Source organism: Alosa sapidissima, chromosome 1 (assembly GCF_018492685.1).
Source record: "Alosa sapidissima isolate fAloSap1 chromosome 1, fAloSap1.pri, whole genome shotgun sequence".
Classification (NCBI taxonomy): domain Eukaryota; kingdom Metazoa; phylum Chordata; class Actinopteri; order Clupeiformes; family Clupeidae; genus Alosa; species Alosa sapidissima.
The window spans coordinates 42,534,216-42,556,726 of record NC_055957.1 but is presented as its reverse complement, the minus strand read 5'-3'; the positions used below and the strand labels follow the sequence as shown (position 1 = coordinate 42,556,726).

Below are 22,511 nucleotides of genomic sequence, written 5' to 3'. Positions count from 1 at the left end.
CCAACCAATCAGTCTCCACTGCTCATTCTCTTCCCTCCTGATTGGTGATCACTTTCACCTGCACTTCATTGAACCACAGACTACTTAATCTCCATTCACCCAGCACTCTGTCTCTGGCCTCATCATCGGATGCTACAGAACTCCAGGTCACTCTGTTCCTTGAAATCTGTTCTGAACTGCTATTGAAGCTGAATCGCCTAAGTTTGCCTTTTGGATCTCCTGTGTTCTCAGCGTGTGGTATGACACTTCTGAACTTTTGCCAGTAGGCCATGTTTTCGTGAAAACCCTGGATTTTGCCTGTGATGTTCTGATGCCTATGATGCCTGTAAATAAATCTCACTCTGCTTGACGTCTTGTCTGTCTCTGTGGGTCCTGACAAATACACGGCCTTGGTATATGGCCTACAAACAAACGTTTAACTCCAGAGGAAAATGCGGATTCAACTTTCCAAATAAAGAAACCTCCACAAATAGGCGACAATATAACGACTTGAGTTACTTGCTATGTTTACAGAGGAATTGGTGTTATGGATCCATTTGTCTGCAACGCAACGTAGCCTACAACATCACTCTTTAGAAATACAGGAACAGCTTACTATGCTGAAGAGTGACAACTGCGTAGCATGCAAGAATACCCCCGAGAAAAGTTTGAGAACCTGTGGCCTAAAACAATATGGTTGCATGCAGGTTGCATGTTAGATCTGAAGTGAAATGGGTCGCGATGGTTTGTCATTTTTAAAAAGTGGGTCCCCAGAAAAAAAGTTTGGGAAACACTGGCCTATTGAATAATTTGAAATGATGCTGTGAATTAAAGCAGAAACTCTTTAACAATTGCTTGTATAGCCTACTTGAATATGGAGATCATGTGCTCCATGCCTACCTCTGATCAGTCAGAGTGAGGCCTACATCACTTTCAGTGCTCCATGACAGTTGAAAATATACATATTCAAGGGTAACGCAAAGATTCTGTATTTAATTAGGCGTGCCCGACCAATTTGAGGGCCGCTTGGGCCAAATATGCCAGGGCCGACATTTGGTCCCAGTCCGCCCCTGGTTGTTAGAGAGGGTGAATGGGTCACCATGGTACGCTATCCAAGTTGGTTGGTTGCAGGTCACTGGCCAGAGTGTTTGAGTTGCGAGAGCCGCTGCAGAGATTTCTTACAGAAAAAAAGTCACCGTTAGCTGCATATTTTAGTGATGAGGGCTGGGTGTCAAAACTCGCTTACCTGTGTGACATATTCGGGTTGCTTAATGACTTCAACCTGTCGCTGCAGGGGAGAATGACGACTGTCTTTAAACTGGCAGATAAAGTCGCATTTAAAGCCAAGCTTGATTTGTGGGTACAACGAGTGGATCGGGGTGTATTTGATATGTTCCAAACAGTAGTGGGGGTTTTGGGAGAGACTGAGGCAGGGCCCTTTCTCTCACAGCTGGTGTGCGATCACCTTGTTGCGCTTTCAAATGAGTTTGAACGTTACTTCCCATCCTCCAAAGATCCACAGCAAACCAATGAGTGGGTCCACAACCCATTTGTCAATATCCTGAATAGTCCTAACTTGTCAGTGCAGGAGGAAGAGCAGTTGATCGAAATTGCAAATGACGGTGGTCTTAAGAGTGTGTAGGCTATGAGGAAACCTCTCTGGCGGGTTTTTGGATGAAAACCAAAGCAGAATATCCCGTAAAAGCGCTGAAAACGTTGCTACCATTTCCCACCACGTATATGCGAGGCCAGGTTTTCGGCAATGACTGCAACTAAGACCAAATTGCGCAATCGACTGGACATTTCAAACACACTGAGGGTGTCACTGTCTTCCATCACCCCCAGGTGGAACCTTCTCGTTGCAGGGAAACAAGCACAGGGCTCCCACTGATTATATTCGTAATGCACGTTTAGTTCCCATGTTTTGTTACCATATTTTGTTAAGCATGTTCACACATGATAGATGTAACTTCAAGTTGTTCAATTGTCATAGTTCATATTTTCACTTCTTCAAGTTCACATTTTTCACATTTTTAAGAGTTCGTTACCTTCACTGTTCATACATAACTGGAGCTAGTTCTTTTCAAGTAATGCATGCACAACACGGAACATGGAAACCCCGAACCCCCCCACCGGTCCGTGAAAAAAAAATGGGAATCAAACTGGTCCATGGTACATAAAAGGTTGGGGACCCCTGGCCTAGTGCACAGCTGTTCACGAAGACGATTGTTTTCGTCACTTACCAATGCACTCGCAATTTTGTCCAAACACCGCAACTTTTTCGCAAATTTGACCAATCATCGTAGTTTCCCCGTGAAATTTCACCTACCACAACAGTCTCTCGCGCAGAATATTGAGCCAGATGCCACACTTACTTCTGCATATTGTAATGTATTGAGATTTATGTTTAGGTGCATGCGCTCTGGTGAGTCCTTAATTAGGGGGGGGGGCTCTCGCGAGGCTAGACTAATAGGTAATGGGATGTGAGGTTATGTTTTAACCGGGGAACTGGAGGTGGCACTTGAGTTGTACATGCTGTGATGATGTTGGCCAATCAGCAGCCTTTGATAGTCTACAGTCCGGCATCAATCTGTGAGTAACGACAATCACCATGACCACGCTGGGTCGTATAGAAGAGTTTGATGAAGGCTCTGGCAATTCCATTGAAGAGTATATTGAGCGATTAGAATGTTTTTTCCTGGCTAACGACGTAGCGGAGGAGGAGAAACGACGCGCTATTCTGCTTAGCGTCTGTGGGGCTGCAACATATTCCACACAACGTTCGGTGGTCGCCCCCGCCTTCCTACAGCCGTCACCTATGCAAACCTCGTAATAGCCTTGAAACGTCACTACAGTCCTCCTCCATCACAAATTGTTCAACGTTTTCAGTTTCACAATTGCAAACAGAAGCAAGGCCAAAGCATCTCCAGCTACATTGCTGAACTCCGCAAACTTTCAGTACATTGCGCCGCCTGCTGGCTGAAAAGGACCTCACATTCAAAATCGCCGAGGAGAAAGCCCTTGCTGCTGAGACGGCCACATTAAATGCACGTATACTCCAGCCGAACCAAAGTGCACAACCACAGTCAGCAGAAGTTTATCAGACTGCACACAGTCCACCCATCTTCAAAATAAAACAAACAGCAGCAGAAGGGGGTGCAAAGCCATGTTTTCGTTGTGGAGGCACACACAACCAACAACATTGCAAATGTGCCTCTGCAGTATGCCACTATTGCAAGAAAAGGGGACACATTGCTCGTGTTTGTTTTAAGAAGAGTAGGGAGGTCACATCAGCAGATTCTTCGGACACAGTTTCTCAATCGGAACAACACACACACGCTGTTAGGCAACAAGACGAGGAATATGACATTTATACCATGGGCAGGCAGCCTTATGCTCACATAAAAAAACCATATCAAGCCACTGTGATCCTGAATAACAAGGCACATGTTATGGAGGTGGACTCTGGAGCCGCATGCTCCTTGATCAGTGAGGGCAGTTACAACACCTTGTGGCCTACCCAGCCGCCTTTGCTGCTCAAGGACAGTAGTGTGCTTAAACAATGGTCACAAGCACAACTACAAGTTAAGGGGAAAATTTTTGTGGAGGTGCAGTATCAGGGTAATCGCAGGTCCTTAGCCCTGATTATTGTTCAAGGTTAGGGGGCAAGTCTACTGGGCAGAGACTGGTTTGATGCACTGGGCATTTCCGTGTTAGGGGTGCACCAAGTATGCCTGCAATCCGTGGAGCCCATCCTAACGGAATATGCAGAACTTTTTCAGGACCTCGGAGCCTCACGTACCCCTCCAATTGCCATTGATATTGATACGACAGCATCACCTACGTTTTTTAAAGCACGCTCCGTGCCTTTTGCCCTGCGGCCAAAGCTAGACGAGGAGCTTGACAAGCTAGTAGCTCAAGGTATTTTTGAACCAGTGCGACACTCGAAGTGGGCCACACCCATCGTCCCAGTAGTTAAAAAAGATGGCAGCTTAAGAATTTGCGGTGACTATCGCTGCACAGTAAATACAGTGGTGCAGCCTGATGTTTACCCCATTCCTACGATAGCTGAACTGTTCTCCAGATTGGCAGGGGGAGTTATCTTCAGTAAATTGGACCTCAAACAAGCTTACCAGCAGCTGGTGCTGGACGACGAGGCTGCAGAACTTCTCACGATAAACACCCATCGTGGGCTGTTTCGGGCCCGCCGCCTGCAGTTTGGAGTTTCGACAGCTGTGTCCATCTTCCAGCGTTTTATGGATACCCTCCTCGCTGGTATACCAGGGGTGCAACCGTACCTGGATGATGTCTTAATAGCTGGTAAGACTGTGGACCAGCACAATGAACGTCTTCGTGCAGTGCTGGAACGATTTGCAGAAGCAGGATTGCGGCTGCAGAAGGAGAAAAGTGTGTTCGCTGCCAGCCAAGTTGAATTTTTAGCCGACTATGGAGAAAGTTGAGGCCATTCAGAAGGCGCCCTCGCCCCGGAACAAAACAGAGCTTCAATCATTCCTAGGCCTACTCAATTTTTACAGCTGCTTTTTGCCAAACAAGGCCACCATCCTGGAACCACTGCATCGCCTCCTGGATCAGTCTGCACCCTGGCAGTGGTCTGACTCACATGAAAAGGCTTATACTGCTGCTAAACAACTGCTGATGGCACGTGCACTATGATGAGACAAAGCCATTAGCGGTTGTTTGTGACGCTTCGCCTTATGGATTGGGGGCGCTACTCTTCCATATGGAATCTGATGGCCGGGAGGCTCCCATCTGCTTTGCCTCAAGGACAATATCCTCCACAGAAAGAAATTATGCCCAAATAGATAAGGAGGCCTTGGCAGTCATCTTCGCAGTTAAGAAATTCCACCAGTACCTCGCTGGTCGCCACTTTGTGGTCTTTACCAGTGGTGGAGGAAGTACTGAACCTCAGTACTTAAGTAAAAGTACAAATACACAGAGAAATATTTACTTTAGTAAAAGTAAAAGTACCACAATGACAACCCTACTTAAGTAAAAGTAAAAAGTACCTGCTTTTAAATGTACTTTAAGTATTAAAAGTAAAAGTATTTGCATAATGATTTATTCTCTTAATATCTATATTCTAAAAGGAAAAATCAGTATGGGCTGTGGCATTTTAATTAAGCTAGTTTTACGTTATACTCGACTAGATAGTTTTAAGTTAATGCAATTGTGCTTCCCATCTGTGGCCCAGTTTACATTCTGACCTACAATTCTAGAGACTGTAATTCTGGTTATCTACTAGGGTGATCTGAGTAATATCATTCAGCAAAACACGAGAGCCTGAAGTTTAACGGGGTAGACAAGGGAAACGTCGGGTGGATCGTAATGCCAATTATGCTGATTGAACAGAAAAGTTGCTGAGAAAGGTGTCTTTATGATTAAGTTCAGTTTCACTTGCGCAGACGCATAGACATTGAATGAGCGCTCACGTTACTACCCCCCAATTGTAGGCTATGCATCTTTATTTAATCACACACAATTAAGGAATATTTCCTAATCTGGAAAATGTTATGTTTTTTCCGGCCACCGGTTCATTAATAGTCTACCATTCATTTGTGCCGCAAATGATCAGACGTGTGACAGAAGCATGGGCATAGCCTGTAACTTCGTAGCGCTCCAGAATCTTTGGTAGCAACCCCTCGGTAAAACAAACGTGTTTGTCAGAGAGAGAAAAAAAACTGATCATAAAATGTATCGTAAAAAGGAACGATGGTGTTGTAGAAATGTAGCGGAGTAAAAGTACAGGTAATTGCTGTAAAGTGTAACGAAGTAAAAGTCAAAAGTATGCACTATAAATTTTACTTAAGTAAAGTACAAATACGTGGAAAATTTACTTAAGTACAGTAACGAAGTATTTGTACTTCGTTACATTCCACCACTGGTCTTTACTGACCACAAACCGCTGTTGGGCCTGCTACACCACTCTAAGCCTATGCCACCTGTCCTGTCCCCACGCTTGCTTCGCTGGAGTGTGCTTCTTGGGGCCTATGATTACGAGCTGTGCTACCGCCCTGGCAAACAGCTGGCGAATGCTGATGCCCTTAGCCGCTTACCACTGCCCACTGCCATTCGTGAGACTCCACCCCCCATGGAGGTACTCTTACTGGAAATGGCACCTGAAGCCCCACTGAATGCAAAACACATTGCTGTACTTACTCGGAAGGATCCAGTTCTGTCCTGCATGACTGGCCAATGGACACACCTGACAGCCGTTTCAAGCCATTTGTTACCCGGCGCCATGAACTGTCCGCACACAAGGACTGCCTATTGTGGGGAAGTCGTGTGGTTATTCCCAGCCTGGTAAGGGAGGAGATACTAGCCATGCTGCATGATGCACACCCAGGCATTGTGCATATGAAGGGTCTGGGGAGGAGTTATGCCTGGTGGCCGGGCATGGATTCAGCGATCGAGCAGACAGTAAAATCCTGTAAAACCTGCCAGAGATCCCGTCATGCACCACCAACAGCACAGCTACACCCTTGGGAGTGGACAACTAAGAAATGGTCACGGTTACATATTGACTTTGCGGGTCCATTCCAAGGGAAGACATTTCTCATAATTGTGGACTCACACTCTAAATGGTTAGAGGTTGCCATGGTGAGTTCAATGTCATCCTCTGCAGTGATCAGCACCTTGAGACTCCTCTTCGCAACTCACGGGTTGCCAGACGTCATTGTTTCTGACAATGGTGCGGCCTTCACATCAGAAGAATTCAAAGAGTTTGCCAGGCGGAATGGCATCAGACCAGTGACGACGGCCCCTTACCATCCTCGTTCAAATGGCCAAGCAGAACGTATGGTCCAGACAACCAAGGAGGCCCTGTCTAGGATCACTGTCGGTGACTGGCAGACACGCCTGGCTAGGTTCCTGCGGTCACAGCATGTCACTCCCAACTCAGCGACAGGAAAGAGCCCTGCCGAACTTCTCATGAACCGGCGTCTCACCACTGCCCTTGATCGCATTCATCCTGACTATGAGAATGAGATGCACCACAAGCAGGAAGTGAGTGCAGGAAAACTTCAAGGCCCAAATAGATGCTTCAGGCCACAGGACACGGTGAACATGAGGAGCTACACTGGGGGACACAAATGGATCCCTGGTGTGATAGTAGAACCTACGGGCCCAGTTTCATATAGAGTGCAGACTCCTGACGGACAGATGCACAGACGCCACGTGGATCAGCTGCGGGGTAGAGTGATTTCAGGAACGGATGTGGTCGCTGGAGAATCCATCGTTCCTGGACAGCAGTCACCTGAGGATGGGCTGCTTGAGTCTACCTCAGCTGAAACACCACAACCCGAGACCAGCAGGTCTGTTGAAGACCCCTCTGGTCTTGTGACGATTCCCGAACCCACTACCCCTCTACAGCGTCCGGCAAGAGACCGTCACCCTCCACGCCACTTGGCTGATTTTGTTGACTGGGGGAAAGGAGTGTAATGTATTGAGATTTATGTTTAGGTGCATGCTCTTTGGTGAGTCCTTAATTGGGGGGGGGCTCTCGCAAGGCTAGACTAATAGGTAACGGGATGTGAGTAACCGGGGAACTGGAGGTGGCACTTGAGTTGTACATGCTGTGATGATGTTGGCCAAGTTCTAAGTAAAGAGTTTGTTTACTACCACTATCTCTCTGGACTCTTTGTCGGATCTTACACATATGACACCAGACTGCCCTAACGTGTTCGTTTCTCTGCAGTTTTGATGACAATAAATAGAAGGCTAACGTTAATGATCTGCTTACTTACATCTCTCAACATGGTGTTGCTAACCTACCTAGGCTATGAAAGTAAGTTAATTAAGGCCTACTTGGTTTAGGCTACTGACATTCGAGTAGGCTATGCAACCCATTGGCAAACGTTTACCTGGAGATGTCCTTTTAGCTTGTCATGTTTGCTAGCTTGTGGGTAGTGCTACCAAAATCATAGAAATTAATAAAATTGCAAGACATTTACCTCTTCTATGATCCAAGAATGATTTCATTTGAGTTGGTTTTTTAACATTTATTTTAACTAATGGCATAGAAGACATTCCCAATTGCATCCACGTTTCGTAATGCACTATGCAAAAAGTGATTTACACTCGTAGCCGAACACAGTGAGATGCCAGCCTTCCAATCCACTCAGAAATGTAACTAGATGTACCGCAGAGCGGTACAAAATATTTTTGTAATATTTTTTCCACAAAAATAAATCACGCTGAAAGGCCTATATGATTCTAACTGTCTCACTAAATTGCATTATCCACACTCAATTCTCACTGGTATCTGCTAGACAACAAGTACCAAAACATGATTAGTTCATAGATTTCACATGTAAAATTGATTTTATACAACCCCACCCCCATCTTGCCTGTTCATAATTCTGAGAAATTCTTGAATTGTGTGCATGTACACGTTTATGTTTATGTGTGTGTGTGTGTGTGTGTGTGTGTGTGCGTGCTTGTGTGTTTGCCTGCGTATGTGTGTTTGTGCATGTGCATGCATGCGTACATATGTCTACTGTGTGAGTATGTGTCATACGTACAGTATGATTACTGTGAATGTATGTGTGTGCGTGTGTATCTGTTTATGCACATGTGTGCACATGGAATGGGTTAACATGACCCAAACATACTGAAAAAATTGGTCATCCTAGGCCCTACGGTTCTCAAGATATTCACAGAAAACTGTGTCTGCCCTACCCTCCTTTCGGGGGGTCCAGTACAGCGGGGGGGGCTACAGATCAAAACGAAAAATGATGGTTCTATGCTATCCATGTGGGGTTACATGCCCACCAAGTTTCGTCTACCCCGGTCTTTCAGTGTCCCAGGAATCCTTGTTGGTGTACGGTCACTAAATGTACACATACATTATTTTATTGTAAGGCCCTCCATGAACAAAAGTTCACAAAACTTGGCATGCATTCGGAGGGTGTCATAATGATCCTACACTTTCAATTTCGTGCAGTTTTGAATATGTCAGCCAGAGATATTGTGATGAAAACACCTTATTTTTTGCTTTTTAATTTTTAACTAGGTGGCGCTATACATGAAATAAGTGGTAATGGGATGGGTTGACATGCCCCCTTAAGACCATGATACAAAAAAAGGTGGACCTCCTAGGCCCTACGGTTCTCGAGATATTCACAGAAAACTGTCTCCGGCCACCTACAGGCCAGTTGGTGTATAGTAACATAAATTAATTTATTATGTGGCCCCCCATGAGCGGAATTCCACGAAACTTGGCGTGCATTCAGAGGGTGTCATAATGATCCTACACTTCCAATTTCATGCAGTTTTGACTATGTTAGGTCACAGATACCTGCGATTACAACACCTCATTTTTACTTTTTTGTGTTTAACTAGGTGGCGCTACATGAAATGAGTGGTTATGGAATGGGTTGACATGGCCCCTTGAGATCAACATACAAAAAAAAAAAAGGTCCTCCTAAACCTTACGGTTCTCGAGATATTCACAGAAAACTGTGTCTGCCCTACCCTCCTTTCGGGGGGTGCAGTCCAGCGGGGGGGGCTACAGATCAAAACGAAAAATGATGGTTCCATGCTATCCATATGGGGTTACATGCCCACCAAATTTCGTCTACCCCGGTCTTTGAGTGTCCCGGGAATCATTGACGGAAATTTGGGCATGCGAAAAATAAAAAAAAACAAAAAAAAATAAAAAATCTGACTAAACCTTAATTACTAGATACTTACTTGGCTATTAGTAATTATGCAGGCCACAGACTATGAATTATTAAAAAAGATATTAACTTAATATGAATTACAAAATATATGAATGTATTGAAACATATGACATGATGCCATCTCTTTAGGTGACTGTCTTTTTTGGACAGTTCTACGAAAGGTTATACTGCTTTGTGAATTACCCCAGTCAAAGCATTTACACAAATAAAGTAGGCCTACTTTGATTTTCTGTAATCCTTACTGTTTACCTTTACTTATCCTTTTTGAATAAGCATCAAGATGATCAGTGTGATTTTGGTCTTACTAACCTTAATTGCCCTAAATTAAAAAAAAAAATCACAACTATATTTGCAATTTTCACTTCCTCCTGCAATTTCTCCGCAAGAAACAGCTAAAAACACCGCAACTTCCATCACATTTTTTTTTGAAAAGCGAAATCAGGCATTTTAGATCACAACAATCTCAAAAAATCCTCGCGAAATCCTGGAGGGACTGATTTCCTACCCATCCCTTACTGTCATGGGGGGGGGATAGAGAATAAAACGTTTAACGTTGTTTCATGTTTAATGAAGTAGCCTATCAAACCCGTTTTAACCATGTCATGGGCCATCCATTTCAATAACCTGGCAGCTTCGAAAATCTAAGGCTGAACGTTCATAACATATTCTGTTTAGGTTACTATGTTATAGTAGCTTAGGTTAGTAGACCTAGTTCATAAAACAGAGTAGGCAAACCTTTTCTAAATCGTCATAAGCCGACAACATAGGCTACTGTAGTTGTTTAACTAACCCAACTCCACGCGTCGTTCTCTGTTTACAGTAGGCTACATTAGGCCTACGCGTCATTTCACTCAGTGGCCACACGCACAGCGCGTGAATCTGCAAGACACCAGCTTGCTTGCTAATGGTGGTAGTTCACTGTGATAAACATTAAAATTATAGCCTGACAAGCCAGACTAGGCAATAACATATTTGCTGCCTAGGGTGCATCTAAATTTCTAGGCTATTAAAATTAGCTTTAAATTTAATCAATAAGATGTAGCCTTATAGCCTATGATCTCTGTGTAGACAATAGCCTGAAAAGACCCATCTGTCTGTGCCCTGGCTACAGTAGGCCTACATGCACTCCTATTGAATTTTCAGAACCAAGGAGAGAAATGAGAAAAATGTGTTACAGCTTTGTCTGCTATTTACACCCATTCTTCTTGATACATAATGAATACATATGAAAATGTATTAAATGTTTATCAGTACTTTGCAAATTGCTAAACCATATAATAGCCTGTCCCACCATCATCATTGAAATAGCATAATGCTAGAATTTAAATGCAAAAAAAATAAATGTCCAGCTCAGGTTCAGATGATTAAAGCTTTATAGGCTAGGGAATGTAAAACTTAAGTTCCAGTATTTTTTGCGTTTAACTTGTTGTAGCATGAGGCAAGATTCCATGCTGCACTTTTTGCAAATGTTATATTTTTATTTTGTGGATACAGTGTAATGGAAGACGTTTTATTTTGATATAATTTGCATGTAGCCTATGTATTCTCTATTGGGTTGTAATCAAAAATAAGTTTTAAATAAAGTTAACATGGAAAAATTTTGTTCCATGTGCCCTTTTTTTTTTTTTTTAATTTGAGCCTTTCAAAGGTCTCTGCACGCCCCTGTATAGGCCTACGTATAACCACAGGAACTCTGAGGTCAGTCATGCGAACTCATGCGACAGTCATGAGAACTTTTTTGTTCCTTCTCTGCTTCTTTGTCTTCACCTGTTCATATGAGCAATGGCAGCCTGTGTGGTCATGATACCTCTTCTAGTCCTCAGTCTTCACAAAGGTAAAGAGTAAAACATTTCTTCATTGTATAGTGTTGCATCACAGTCATGAAAGTTTTAAAACTTCAGCCATAAAAGTGTAAACAACTTTGTCATTTGCTTCATTTGGTGAGTCTTCTTAGCCTGATGTCATCAGGGGCGGACTGGGACCAAAAGTCGGCCCTGGCATATTTGGCCCAAGCGGCCCTCAAATTGGTCGGGCACACCTAATTAAATACAGAATATTTGCGTTACCCTTGAATATGTATATTTTCAACTGTCATGGAGCACTGAAAGTGATGTAGGCCTCACTCTGACTGATCAGAGGTAGGCATGGAGCACATGATCTCCATATTCAAGTAGGCTATACAAGCAATTGTTAAAGAATAGTTTCTGCTTGAATTCAAAGTATCATTTCAAATTATTCAATAGGCCAGTGTTTCCCAAACTTTTCTGGGGACCCACTTTTTAAAAATGACAAACCATCGCGACCCATTTCACTTCAGATCTAACATGCAACCTGCATGAAACCATATTGTTTTAGGCCACAGGTTCTCAAACTTTTCTTGGGGGTATTCTTGCATGCTACGCAGTCGTCACTCTTCAGCATAGTAAGCTGTTCCTGTATTTCTAAAGAGTGATGTTGTAGGCTACGTTGCGTTGCAGACAAATGGATCCATAACACCGTCAATTCCTCTGTAAACATAGCAAGTAACTCAAGTCGTTATATTGTCGCCTATTTGTGGAGGTTTCTTTATTTGGAAAGTTGAATCCGCATTTTCCTCTGGAGTTAAACGTTTGTTTGTAGGCCATATACCAAGGCCGTGTATTGATGTTGTGACAAGCTATGTTGTAAGAATGTGAAATGAATAAATATCAGAACAAGAGGCTTTTGCGCAATAGTCAAACGATAATGCGCCTTTACTGTAGCCTACAGTATAGAGTTTGCGAGGCGGAAAACGAGAGGAAATAATAGCGTTTAAAATGTCCATTTAAATTTTAGCCTAATATAATGCACTGTTGAGCGTTTTAAATCCGAAATAATAAGGAATGTGAAGAGGCTGCTATAGTAATAGGTAATATATTAACTTTAAAGAGTGCATCTACAATCGAAACTATCTACAGCCGCAAATTGAATAGCCATGTCCGTACGGATGTCTGCTTTAGTTGACTAGATTTTAATCGGTCAAGTTGAAGAGCTGATTAGGCTGATTCATGTCCCTCCCCCAGCAACTGCGAGGTCCGCACAGAAATGTTTCATTTTGCGAATGAGATGTCCACGCTGTCCCCTGTGCGACGTGTTTGCCCCCCAGTTTCAGAGCTATTCTAAATGCACAATTGCACAGGGGGCCGTGACTGTGGTAAACTATCCTAATAGAAAACTGATAGCTTTCCTGGCTAAGTGGTATAAATTAGGCCTATTAGACAACATAAATTGTACTGACGACCCAAATAAAATCTCCTGTGACCCACACGTGGGTCGCGACCCAGTCTTTGGGAAACACTGCAATAGGCTACATTTAAACTATACAATGCTCAATTGACAGCAGCACCAAAAAATACTGAAGCCTATGTGTAAAGAGTTAAATTACCCAGATTGTCGTAGACATTAATGTAATTTATACCAGTTTTCACTGTAGGACAACTGAAACAACATGAAATAAACAGGGCTGGAAATATTTTATTCCTGTAGGCTATACTACCTACCTACATTGCTGGTACATTTTGGAACAGTATAGCTACATGAACTAATTATCTGTTCCAGTAGCCTATCGTAGGCCTATAGGTTATAGCTTAGTTGGCTTGTGCATGACTTTACGTTTTGTAGCTTACATTTCCGTCAGTCTACAGTCTTTTAGCCCATGGCATGATAACCCTTCCAAGATGGAAACCTTCTCTACTTTGAGAGACCAACCACCACTCATGCCATCGATGTTGAATTTTGGGTGTCTGACGGAAACTGATCAATCTGACCAACAATTAACATCGATTTGACACTCTTTTGCGGTCCGGGTTTGCAAATCATTAAAGGAGAATTCCGGTGTGATATTGACCTAAAGTGTATCGAAACATGATACCGAGTGTGAACGTATGTCTCATAGCCCATCTCGGCTTGTCCCCTGCACTCCAAAATCTGGCGCTAGTTAGCCGATGCTACCAACATCTTTTTCAATAGTGGTGCTTCGGCATCGGGCTAGCCATGCAAATAAATCACTGTTTTACACCCATTTACGAGGCTCAATGTATCTCCACACTTCATTGGTAGACTTCCGAGGGCCCTGACATTTAAAACGAGACATTGAGAACTTTGAAAAAGCACTGGTAGTTTACTTACAAGACGATTTATACAGACAGTATCTTCACGAAGTTTAGCGTTTGCAGCCATCTTGAATTTAGTCACGATAAGTCGAGCAACGAGTAAGAATGAACAGCTATGATAAGGGATCAGATTCCAAAAATAATTCAGTGGAAATGCATGGATTCCAGTTGCTGCTACTGGAAGAAACTGGAATCCATGCATTTCCACCATAGACTGTATATATAGAACTGGACAGTGTGCCGTCTGTTAAGAGTGATGCGAGCGCTAGTCCAGGGCCCCCTGGTGGCTGGTTGCAGTACAATGTGTAACTCCGCCCATCCCCATGTATTTCAATGGCCAAGTAGCAAACTTTCCGTGTCACTTTTCTCACCTAAAACTATTTTTGTATCTACAACTTTTTATTCGAAAAAATAGTTTTCAAGATGCTTCAATACACACAATTTTTCTTTTCTCGCTGAAATTATTTTTTTTAATGTTATATTAACAAATCTAAAAAGGGCGTGTTTACACCTATGATTGACAGCTGGCTGGCTGCAGACACGACGCTTTGTCCATTATGTTTTAACGTCTAGGCTGCAGACACTACCACGTCATCGCTCACTTATTTTAACGACACCTGATTTCGACACATAATCTAACCTAAATAAGTGTTGCTGTTATTATCATTAGGCTATATCTTATCACAGTCTGACTAAATACAAAATTGATAGTCATACATTGTGTAGTTGTTTGTAAGAGACATCGTTGTTAGTTGTGACAGATTCTTTGTGAAAAAAGATATGTGCTGTTCTTTCGTAGATGCTAAGTATATTAGCTCATAGCATGCTACATCATGCTAGCATTAGCCAGTTGATAGGTAAAGTAAAAGGGCTCTGGTATATTGAAGTGACGTTAGCCATAGTCACCATCATTTACAGTCCTACTTGTTTCAAATGGTTTAACGTAACCAGTGATTGCCGCCATCATCGTTGCAACTTCATTTGAATACACTTAGGTCACTGGAGAAGGCGATGTTAAGTTTCATTAACGTTAACTCTTGCTTAGTTTTGCGAATGGCAATAAACGCCACCTAGCCTGCTAGGTCGACAACCTCGGTATGCCCATTTATGAATCAGCCTGACAAATAACGTTACTTGTGTTTTAGTGAACACATTATTGGACCATAGCTTAACGTGAGGAGGGATTCAAAGTTACAAATGCTTAGTATGCTCAGAACAGCGGTATCTGAAAATGCGTTAAGGTATCGTTGTTACCTGCGATTGCACTGCTGGAGAAGCATTTTGCATTGGTATGATTTGATCAGGTCTTGCCAGTGATGTGTAATCCTCCCGTAGACGTACATCATTTCAAAATACTACGTCTAAATCGAAAACTGTGACAACTCATTGATAGGCTCTCTCAATATGTCTGTAATCGTATGCCTCTACCACAGGCTTGCTAGTCAGAGAGGGTGCTCCATTACCAGAGAGAGTGCTCCATTATAAATCAAAAATGTAATATTGCAGTCTTCATGTCAGCTGTAAAAATATGAGAACATGGACCTACTACATCAGGATACTCTGTAAACATTTTACACATAATCAGGAAGCTACTTTGCTGTTCAGTGTGTGATGTGTTTAAAGTGGTACTACATTTTTATTCTTTGTTTCAAGTGCATAAGAAAATACCACATTATGATGATGGTTATGGTTACCCTTAACAAATACAAAACAATATAATACTTAAAACAGGGATCAATCAATAGCCTAATGAAATAAACAATGAAAATGAGGGGGGAAAGCAATAATAAATAATAATGCCCATTCAATCAATAATATAATAACAATAACATGGTAAGACTACATTAAGGAGAATATCAATAATAAACAAATGTCAAATTAATCAACAGCCTATAAGGAAAATAAAACAGTACTACTGCATACAAACCATAATGTATAAGAAGTGCTTAAAAGACCAAAAACTAGCACAAGAACGAAGAGCACTGGGCAACTCATTCCACCAACATGGAACCACTGAGGAAAAGAGTCTTGAATTTGACCTAGTGTTTAAGACTGGTCGACACAACAGACGCTCATCAGAAGACCGCAGTGGGCGGTTGGGGATGTATATCTTGATAATTGAATTAAAATAACAAGGAGCAGATCCAGTCAGTGTTCTATAGGCCAAAGAGAGATTTAAATTTAATTCTGGCTACTGTAGGGAGCCAATCGAGAGTAACTAGGAGAGGAGTTACGATGTGTCCTCTTTGGCTGATTGAAGACCAGTCATGTTGCAACATTCTGAATGATATATCCCACAAAAGAAATAAAAAAAAACATTCAATATTGATTTAGTATCAACCAATAATTATTCTGATATTAATATTCTTGTAACGTCTACATCTTTGTGTAGACTACAGTTAAATACTAAGCAATGGCCTCTGACTTAAATACCAATATGGTATTTAAGTATAAATACTTAAATACCTTAATATGGTATAGTCTACGTGATACACAGGACTACACAGTAAACCCATTTAAAAAGCATCATCTCAGTATACCCATTTAAAATAGGCAAGGATACGTATTCAATAACATTTGGGGTTGCTCACAGTATACCCACCACTGCAACTAACTAACTAGACTACACCACTGGTTAAATGGCGCATTGCAATTTACAATTTGTGTGAGTTCAGGGGCATACAGAAAGTTGAAGTTTGGGTGACATCAATAAAGAAAATAGAAACAAAGGGATGTGTACAGCCTCAAGTATGAATGATGTCACATTAACAGAAGGTTCAGAGCAGCGGCAGACCTTTCTTGGTGCCACGCAAGTTATTGAAAGTCATGTGTTTTCAGAACGTAGTGGTGCTGTGCCATGTCCCATGTATAAGGGGCTTCAGGTTAATCCAGTGACGGTGGGTGATGTCAGGGAGATGGATGTCAGGGGACTTGGAGAAAGGAGGAGGACATGCCACCTCAGACCACCCCAGCCAAACCACTTCACGTAGGCATTCCCTTGCTTGCAGACTAATGTAGACCATGGAGACCACCTTGCCGCCACCTCCAGTACATTCAGCCATCTTACCTGCAAAAAGGAAAGTTACAATAAAGTTAGTCAGACAATTTTACAACATTACAAAGCATCTAATCAGGCACTATAAGTAATACCAATTAATTAAATATATGTGTGCAATAAACTTCACAGCCTACCTAATGTTAACTACACATTTAAATATGCGGTGGGAATGTTATTAACTTGCGTCAGCTTGAAAAATAACGTTATCAGTATGACTGATCATGGACGTTAGATGACAAACTAAGGTCTTTCTCAAATGTTCACCGATATCCCTGGGAAGTGACTGGTTCTTGGCGTAGTGTTTAATGCAGGCGTTTCATTTATCGATCATTCACTTATGCGGTCTACAACTACCGACCTATTTTTTACAGTCTATGCTACCGACCTACCATCACAGAAGTAGCTCTAACAGAGGTGTCTGTCGTTAACGTTAGAAAAAATGCAACGCTGGCAAACTGGCTAGTAGTTACATTAACATGACGGGTTGATGAGGTCCATGCTTCACATTACGTTAACGTTAACTTGCGTTGCTTTATCACATCATATACTGTACTGACTGTCTAGTGTTATTAATCCCCATGTACAGTCAATGGTTACTCCATGTTGAGATGGCATACATTAAGATTGAGACATTTGAAAACAGCAACAACTAATAAAACCAAGTATCATGCATCGACTGTTACGGGAGCTGTGTGCTAATCTTCACTTCAACGACTAACTTAGCCTCCCGTTGACGGTAACGTTAATGTAGCTGCTAACGTCAGCAAAAAACTTTTCAGTTGATACGCAACACTTACCAGACAAGAACAAACCGATTGTTGTTTGTCCTGTTTAACTCACAGCCGCAAAATTCATCCAGCCAGCTAGCCTTCGGCGCCGAGTCGACCTGCGTTGTGGAAAGGAGAAGGGGCGGGTTTCACTTGACAAGGGGCGTGTTTAACTCGCTGAGTGGCAACTGAGTGGGCGTGCCTGACCGCGACTCCTCTTCACTGCGCATGCTTCAACTTCTGCTGCGCAGCCGCACTTCAAATTGGTTGCAAATTTTCCAAGATGGCGTCGCCTCGGCGGCTTCAATTCCATAGAACACTGCTGAATGCAACCACACTGTCCAGTTCTATATATACAGTCTATGATTTCCACTGAATTATTTTTGGAATCTGATCCCTTATCATACCTGTTCATTCTTACTTGTTGCTCGACTTATCGTGACTAAATTCAAGATGGCTGCAAACGTTAAACTTCGTGAAGATACTGTCTGTATAAATCGTCTTGTAAGTAAACTACCAGTGCTTTTTCAAAGTTCTCAATGTCTTAAATGTCAGGGCCCTAGGAAGTCTACCAATGAAGTGTGGAGATACATTGAGCCTCGTAAATGGGTGTAAAACAGTGATTTATTTGCATGGCTAGCCCGATGCCGAAGCACCACTACTGAAAAAGTTGTTGGTAGCATCGGCTAACTAGCGCCAGATTTTGGAGTGCAGGGGACAAGTCGAGATGGGCTATGAGACATACGTTCACACTCGGTATCATGTTTCAATACACTTTAGGTCAATATCACACCGGAATTCTCCTTTAATTTAGAACATTTAAGTTGCACTATTTGTTATTGTAATCACAGCACAGCCTTACTATGTTATTGTAATAAGCCTAGAATGTGAGGTCAGACTGTTGTGACTAGAGAAATACTCTACAGAAAAAGTAGCACAGATGTATAAACAGTAATCTTTATTTAACACAATTCATGCAGCTCCCAAACATGTCAGACTGGGATTCATGAAATCTTAAAACCAAATGCTATCAACCTGGGCGAACAACACACCACTATGAAGCCTACTACACAGAAGACACTGCAATAAAGAGACCATACAAAAGAGATCACACACACAATAAATGGGTAAAAGCTATAGCCCACACCACCCCCATAGGGCACTGCACAGGTTCACACTGCACTTTAAGATTCATACCAGAGACGCCATCAGACTACAACATAAGGCTTTAGATACAAGGATACAAGGATACAAGGATACAAGGAAGTTTATTGTCACATGCATATAGTTACTGGAAGTAAGAAATGCAGTGAAATTATGTCTGGTGTCAGCCTATTTGTGCATTAATGGGGGGGGTAAAAAGTGCAGTAGAAGAGGGGTTTAGTAGATTAAGTGGCAAGGGCTGCATAAAAAAGGTGGGGGAGGATTGGGATTGGGTGGGGGGCACCAACAAGGAGCACCCAAGAGCAACAGGGGCAAGGAAAAACTCCCTTACCAAGGAAGAAACCTTGGGCAGATCCACGGCTCAAGGGGCTAACCCAACTGCCAGGGGTCTTGGTGTGTGTGTTGGGGGGATGACAGGGGAGATGGGATAGTGTGCTGTGTATGTGGGGAGAGGGCAGTGTGCAATATGTGTGTTGGAGAAGCTTCCTCATGAGACAATGTGCTGTGTATTGAGGGGGGGGGGGGGGCAGTGTGCTGTAAGTATGTTGGGGATGTGTGTTGGAGAAGCTTCCTGATGAAATAATGTGCTGTGTATGTAGGGGGGGGGGGGCAGGGACTTACTATTGCAAGCAGAGTACTGTATGTAATGTATGTGAGTGATGACAGTGAAGATGTGTGTGTGGGCGGGAGGGGAGTGGAGCAGTGACTGTGTGTGTGTGTGTGTGTGTAGTGTGTAGGTGGGGGCAGTGTGCTGTAAGTATGTAGAGGATGTGTGTTGGAGAAGATCCTGAAGACAATGTGCTGTGTATGTGGGGGGGGGGGCAGTGTGCAGCAAGTATGTAGAGGAGGCTTACTGTAGCAAGCAGTGTGCTGTATGTATGTGAAGTGATGACAGTGATGATGTAAGTGTGTGTGTTGGGGGGGGGGGGGTCAGGGACTTACTATTGCAAGCAGAGTACTGTATGTAATGTATGTGAGTGATGACAGTGAAGATGTGTGTGTGGGCGGGAGTGGAGCAGTGACTGTGTGTGTGTGTGTGTAGTGTGTGTGTAGTGTGCTGTAAGTATGTAGAGGATGTGTGTTGGAGAAGATCCTGAAGACAATGTGCTGTGTATGTGGGGGGGGGGGGGGGGCAGTGTGCAGCAAGTATGTAGAGGAGTGCTGTATGTATGTGAAGTGATGACAGTGATGATGTAAGTGTGTGTGTTGGGGATGGGGGTGGGGTGGGGTGGGGGGTGGGGGGGAAGAAAGGCTAGGCAATCAAGGACATGGGTAGATGGAGGAGAAATCAAAAATAATAAATAAAAAGTGTGCAAAAGTTGGAGAAAGTCAGATATGTGTGTGTGTGTGTGTGTGTGTGTGTGTGTGTGTGTGTTTTGACGTGTGATGAAATAAGAAAATAAATAAAAGGTCTGTAGCATAGGGAGAGGGATGTAAAAGTGTAAAAGTGCTAAAAGTCTTGTAGGTGTGTGTGGGTGTGTGTGTGTGTGGGGGGGGGGGGGGGTCATGAGTGCTGAGGAGTGAATGAGTGCAAAGTCAGTATAGTGTGAGTTCAGAGTTGGGAAATGTTTGAGAGTGCTGAGGAGTGAATGTGTGCAAAGTCAGTATAGTGTGAGTTCAGAGTTCGGATGGCCTGGGGATAAAAACTTCTCCTGAGTCTCTCAGTTCTGGCTTTGTGACTACATAGGCGTCTTCTTGATTTCAGCGGTAGGAATAATCCATTGTTAGGATGAGAAGAGTCCTTCAGAATCTTTTGGGCTCTTAGGAGTACTCTTCTGGAATAGATATCTTGTAGAGCAGGGAGTTGAGTTCTTATAGTACGTTCAGCTGAGCGCACTACTCTCTGCAGAGTACTACAATCTCTAACTGTGGAGTTCCCATACCAGGTGATGATGCTACCAGTTAGAACACTCTCAACCGCTGAAGTGTAAAAGGCCTTCATGATGGATGTAGAAACTTTGAATTTCCTTAGCTGACGAAGGAAGTAGAGTCGTTGTCTGGACTTCTTCAGAACATATTGAGTGTTAACAGTCCATGTTAAGTCTTCAGTAATGTGGACACCAAGGTATTTAAAACTTGTGACTCTCTCTACAGGTTGCCCGCTGATCATTAGTGGGGTGTAACTGTAGTTCTGCTGCTGCCTTCTGTAATCCACTACCATTTCCTTGGTTTTATTGATATTCAGTGTCAAGCTGTTAGATTGACACCACTGTGCCACCTCATCAACCTGATCCAAGTAGAACTGTTCATTGTTGTTACTAATCAGGCCCAAGATCACTGTGTCATCTGCAAACTTGATGATGGAGGTATGACTACTGTTGGCTTTGCAGTCATGTGTGTAGATGTTGTACAGCAGTGGACTCAAAACACAGCCTTGGGGAGCACCAGTGCTGATGGTTAATGAGTCAGATGTCAGACCCCCCACTCTAACCACTTGTGAACGGTTGGTGAGGAAGTCAAATATCCAGTGACACAGGGTGGTGTTCAGTCCTAAGGCCTTCATCTTTGTGACCAAGGTGAGAGGTACTATCGTGTATCACCACAACCCTCCCACCCAATCATGAAACGGATACTGCCAGGTTTAAAATAAGTTACACACACACACACAAAGTCAATAAACACTTAACTCTCCCGGGATACGAGACCCTCCCCCGGGGTCTAAGCTTTGGCGCTGGTTGGCACAGGGAGAAAGCAGACGCCAGTCCAGCGCTCGTGAGGCCTCCGAACAATAGCGGAACCGGAGCACCTCTTTCTGAGAAGCAGCAACGCCTACGCACTCCTATGCCCGGCCTTATCTACAGGTTAGCCCGCTAAACTATCTTCGCCGCCGGCAGCCCTAAATAGCATACGAACGGCACCCACCCCCAAACCTTGAGTGCAGCTCGGCGTTAGCAACCACACGCCACTTCCCAGTTTCACTCACCCTTTGCTGTGCTCTTCTTTTTATGACTATGCCTCTCCTTCAACTCGACGATAATCACTGCTCCAAAGTTCCTGCTCCTTCACGCTCATCAGTGGTCAGGTGCGAGCAATCAATTAACTCAACCCACTCTTCCCTCAGCTCCCTCCCCCCACATACGTCAGTCATAACAATACATTCATCCAACGTCATTTCATTACATTATCATTACCATATCATTACATTATCGCAATTAATAAGTCATCATAATCATCATCGTCAGCATGGCATGTCACACATAGCCTATGCTCCACCAGTGAGTGAGTTCTTATCAAGTAGCCTCAATAGGCTCGCACTCTCCACCATCTGCTCACTGTCCCTCTGCTCTGTATGCTTGCTTAGGGGAGCCCGGGGCACAAAGTAACACTTTTTGGTTATGGCTAAATAATTCTAAAATCATTTGAGTTTCACTAGTTATACTTTTTAACAAGCAACATACATATCTCTGTTACACATATGCACTGGAAGTTTGTTTGTAGGAGCTACTGTTCTTTTACAATTCCACCGAGAGTGGCGATAGGTGAAATGTTACAACCTGCCCCATATGCGGGGTTAGTTGTAACACTCATTCAAAAGGCTGTTTTTAATTAAATGAATTCAATAAATGTATCTGAATGTGTATGATAGAATAGGATCTGACTATTTATGATAAGTCATGAACTAACTACAGACGTGTGTCGAAAATTGACTTTATTTTCTATACGGAGAAATAACATGAGAAATATGCGCCAATGGAAGCAAAGAGTCTAACCA

The 22,511-nt window shown here is 43.1% G+C and overlaps 1 protein-coding gene and 1 long non-coding RNA gene across 2 annotated transcripts in view; one reads left to right on the top strand and one right to left on the bottom strand.

Moving 5' to 3' along the window:
* Nucleotides 1–388: 388 nt before the first annotated feature.
* LOC121712549 lies at nt 389–16,359 on the bottom strand. Its single transcript, XR_006032633.1, has 3 exons — nt 16,236–16,359; nt 16,191–16,192; nt 389–401 (listed from the first exon to the last, which is right to left on the bottom strand). It is a non-coding gene; the product is annotated as an uncharacterized LOC121712549 (long non-coding RNA).
* LOC121712338 (SLAM family member 9-like) overlaps nt 11,471–22,511 on the top strand; it is a 27,158-nt gene continuing 16,117 nt past the window's right edge. Inside the window, exon 1 of the mRNA XM_042096539.1 lies at nt 11,471–11,514. Within this exon, the coding sequence (XP_041952473.1) occupies nt 11,481–11,514 (34 nt within the window). The 5' untranslated portion in view covers nt 11,471–11,480. The remainder of the gene's footprint in view (nt 11,515–22,511) is intronic.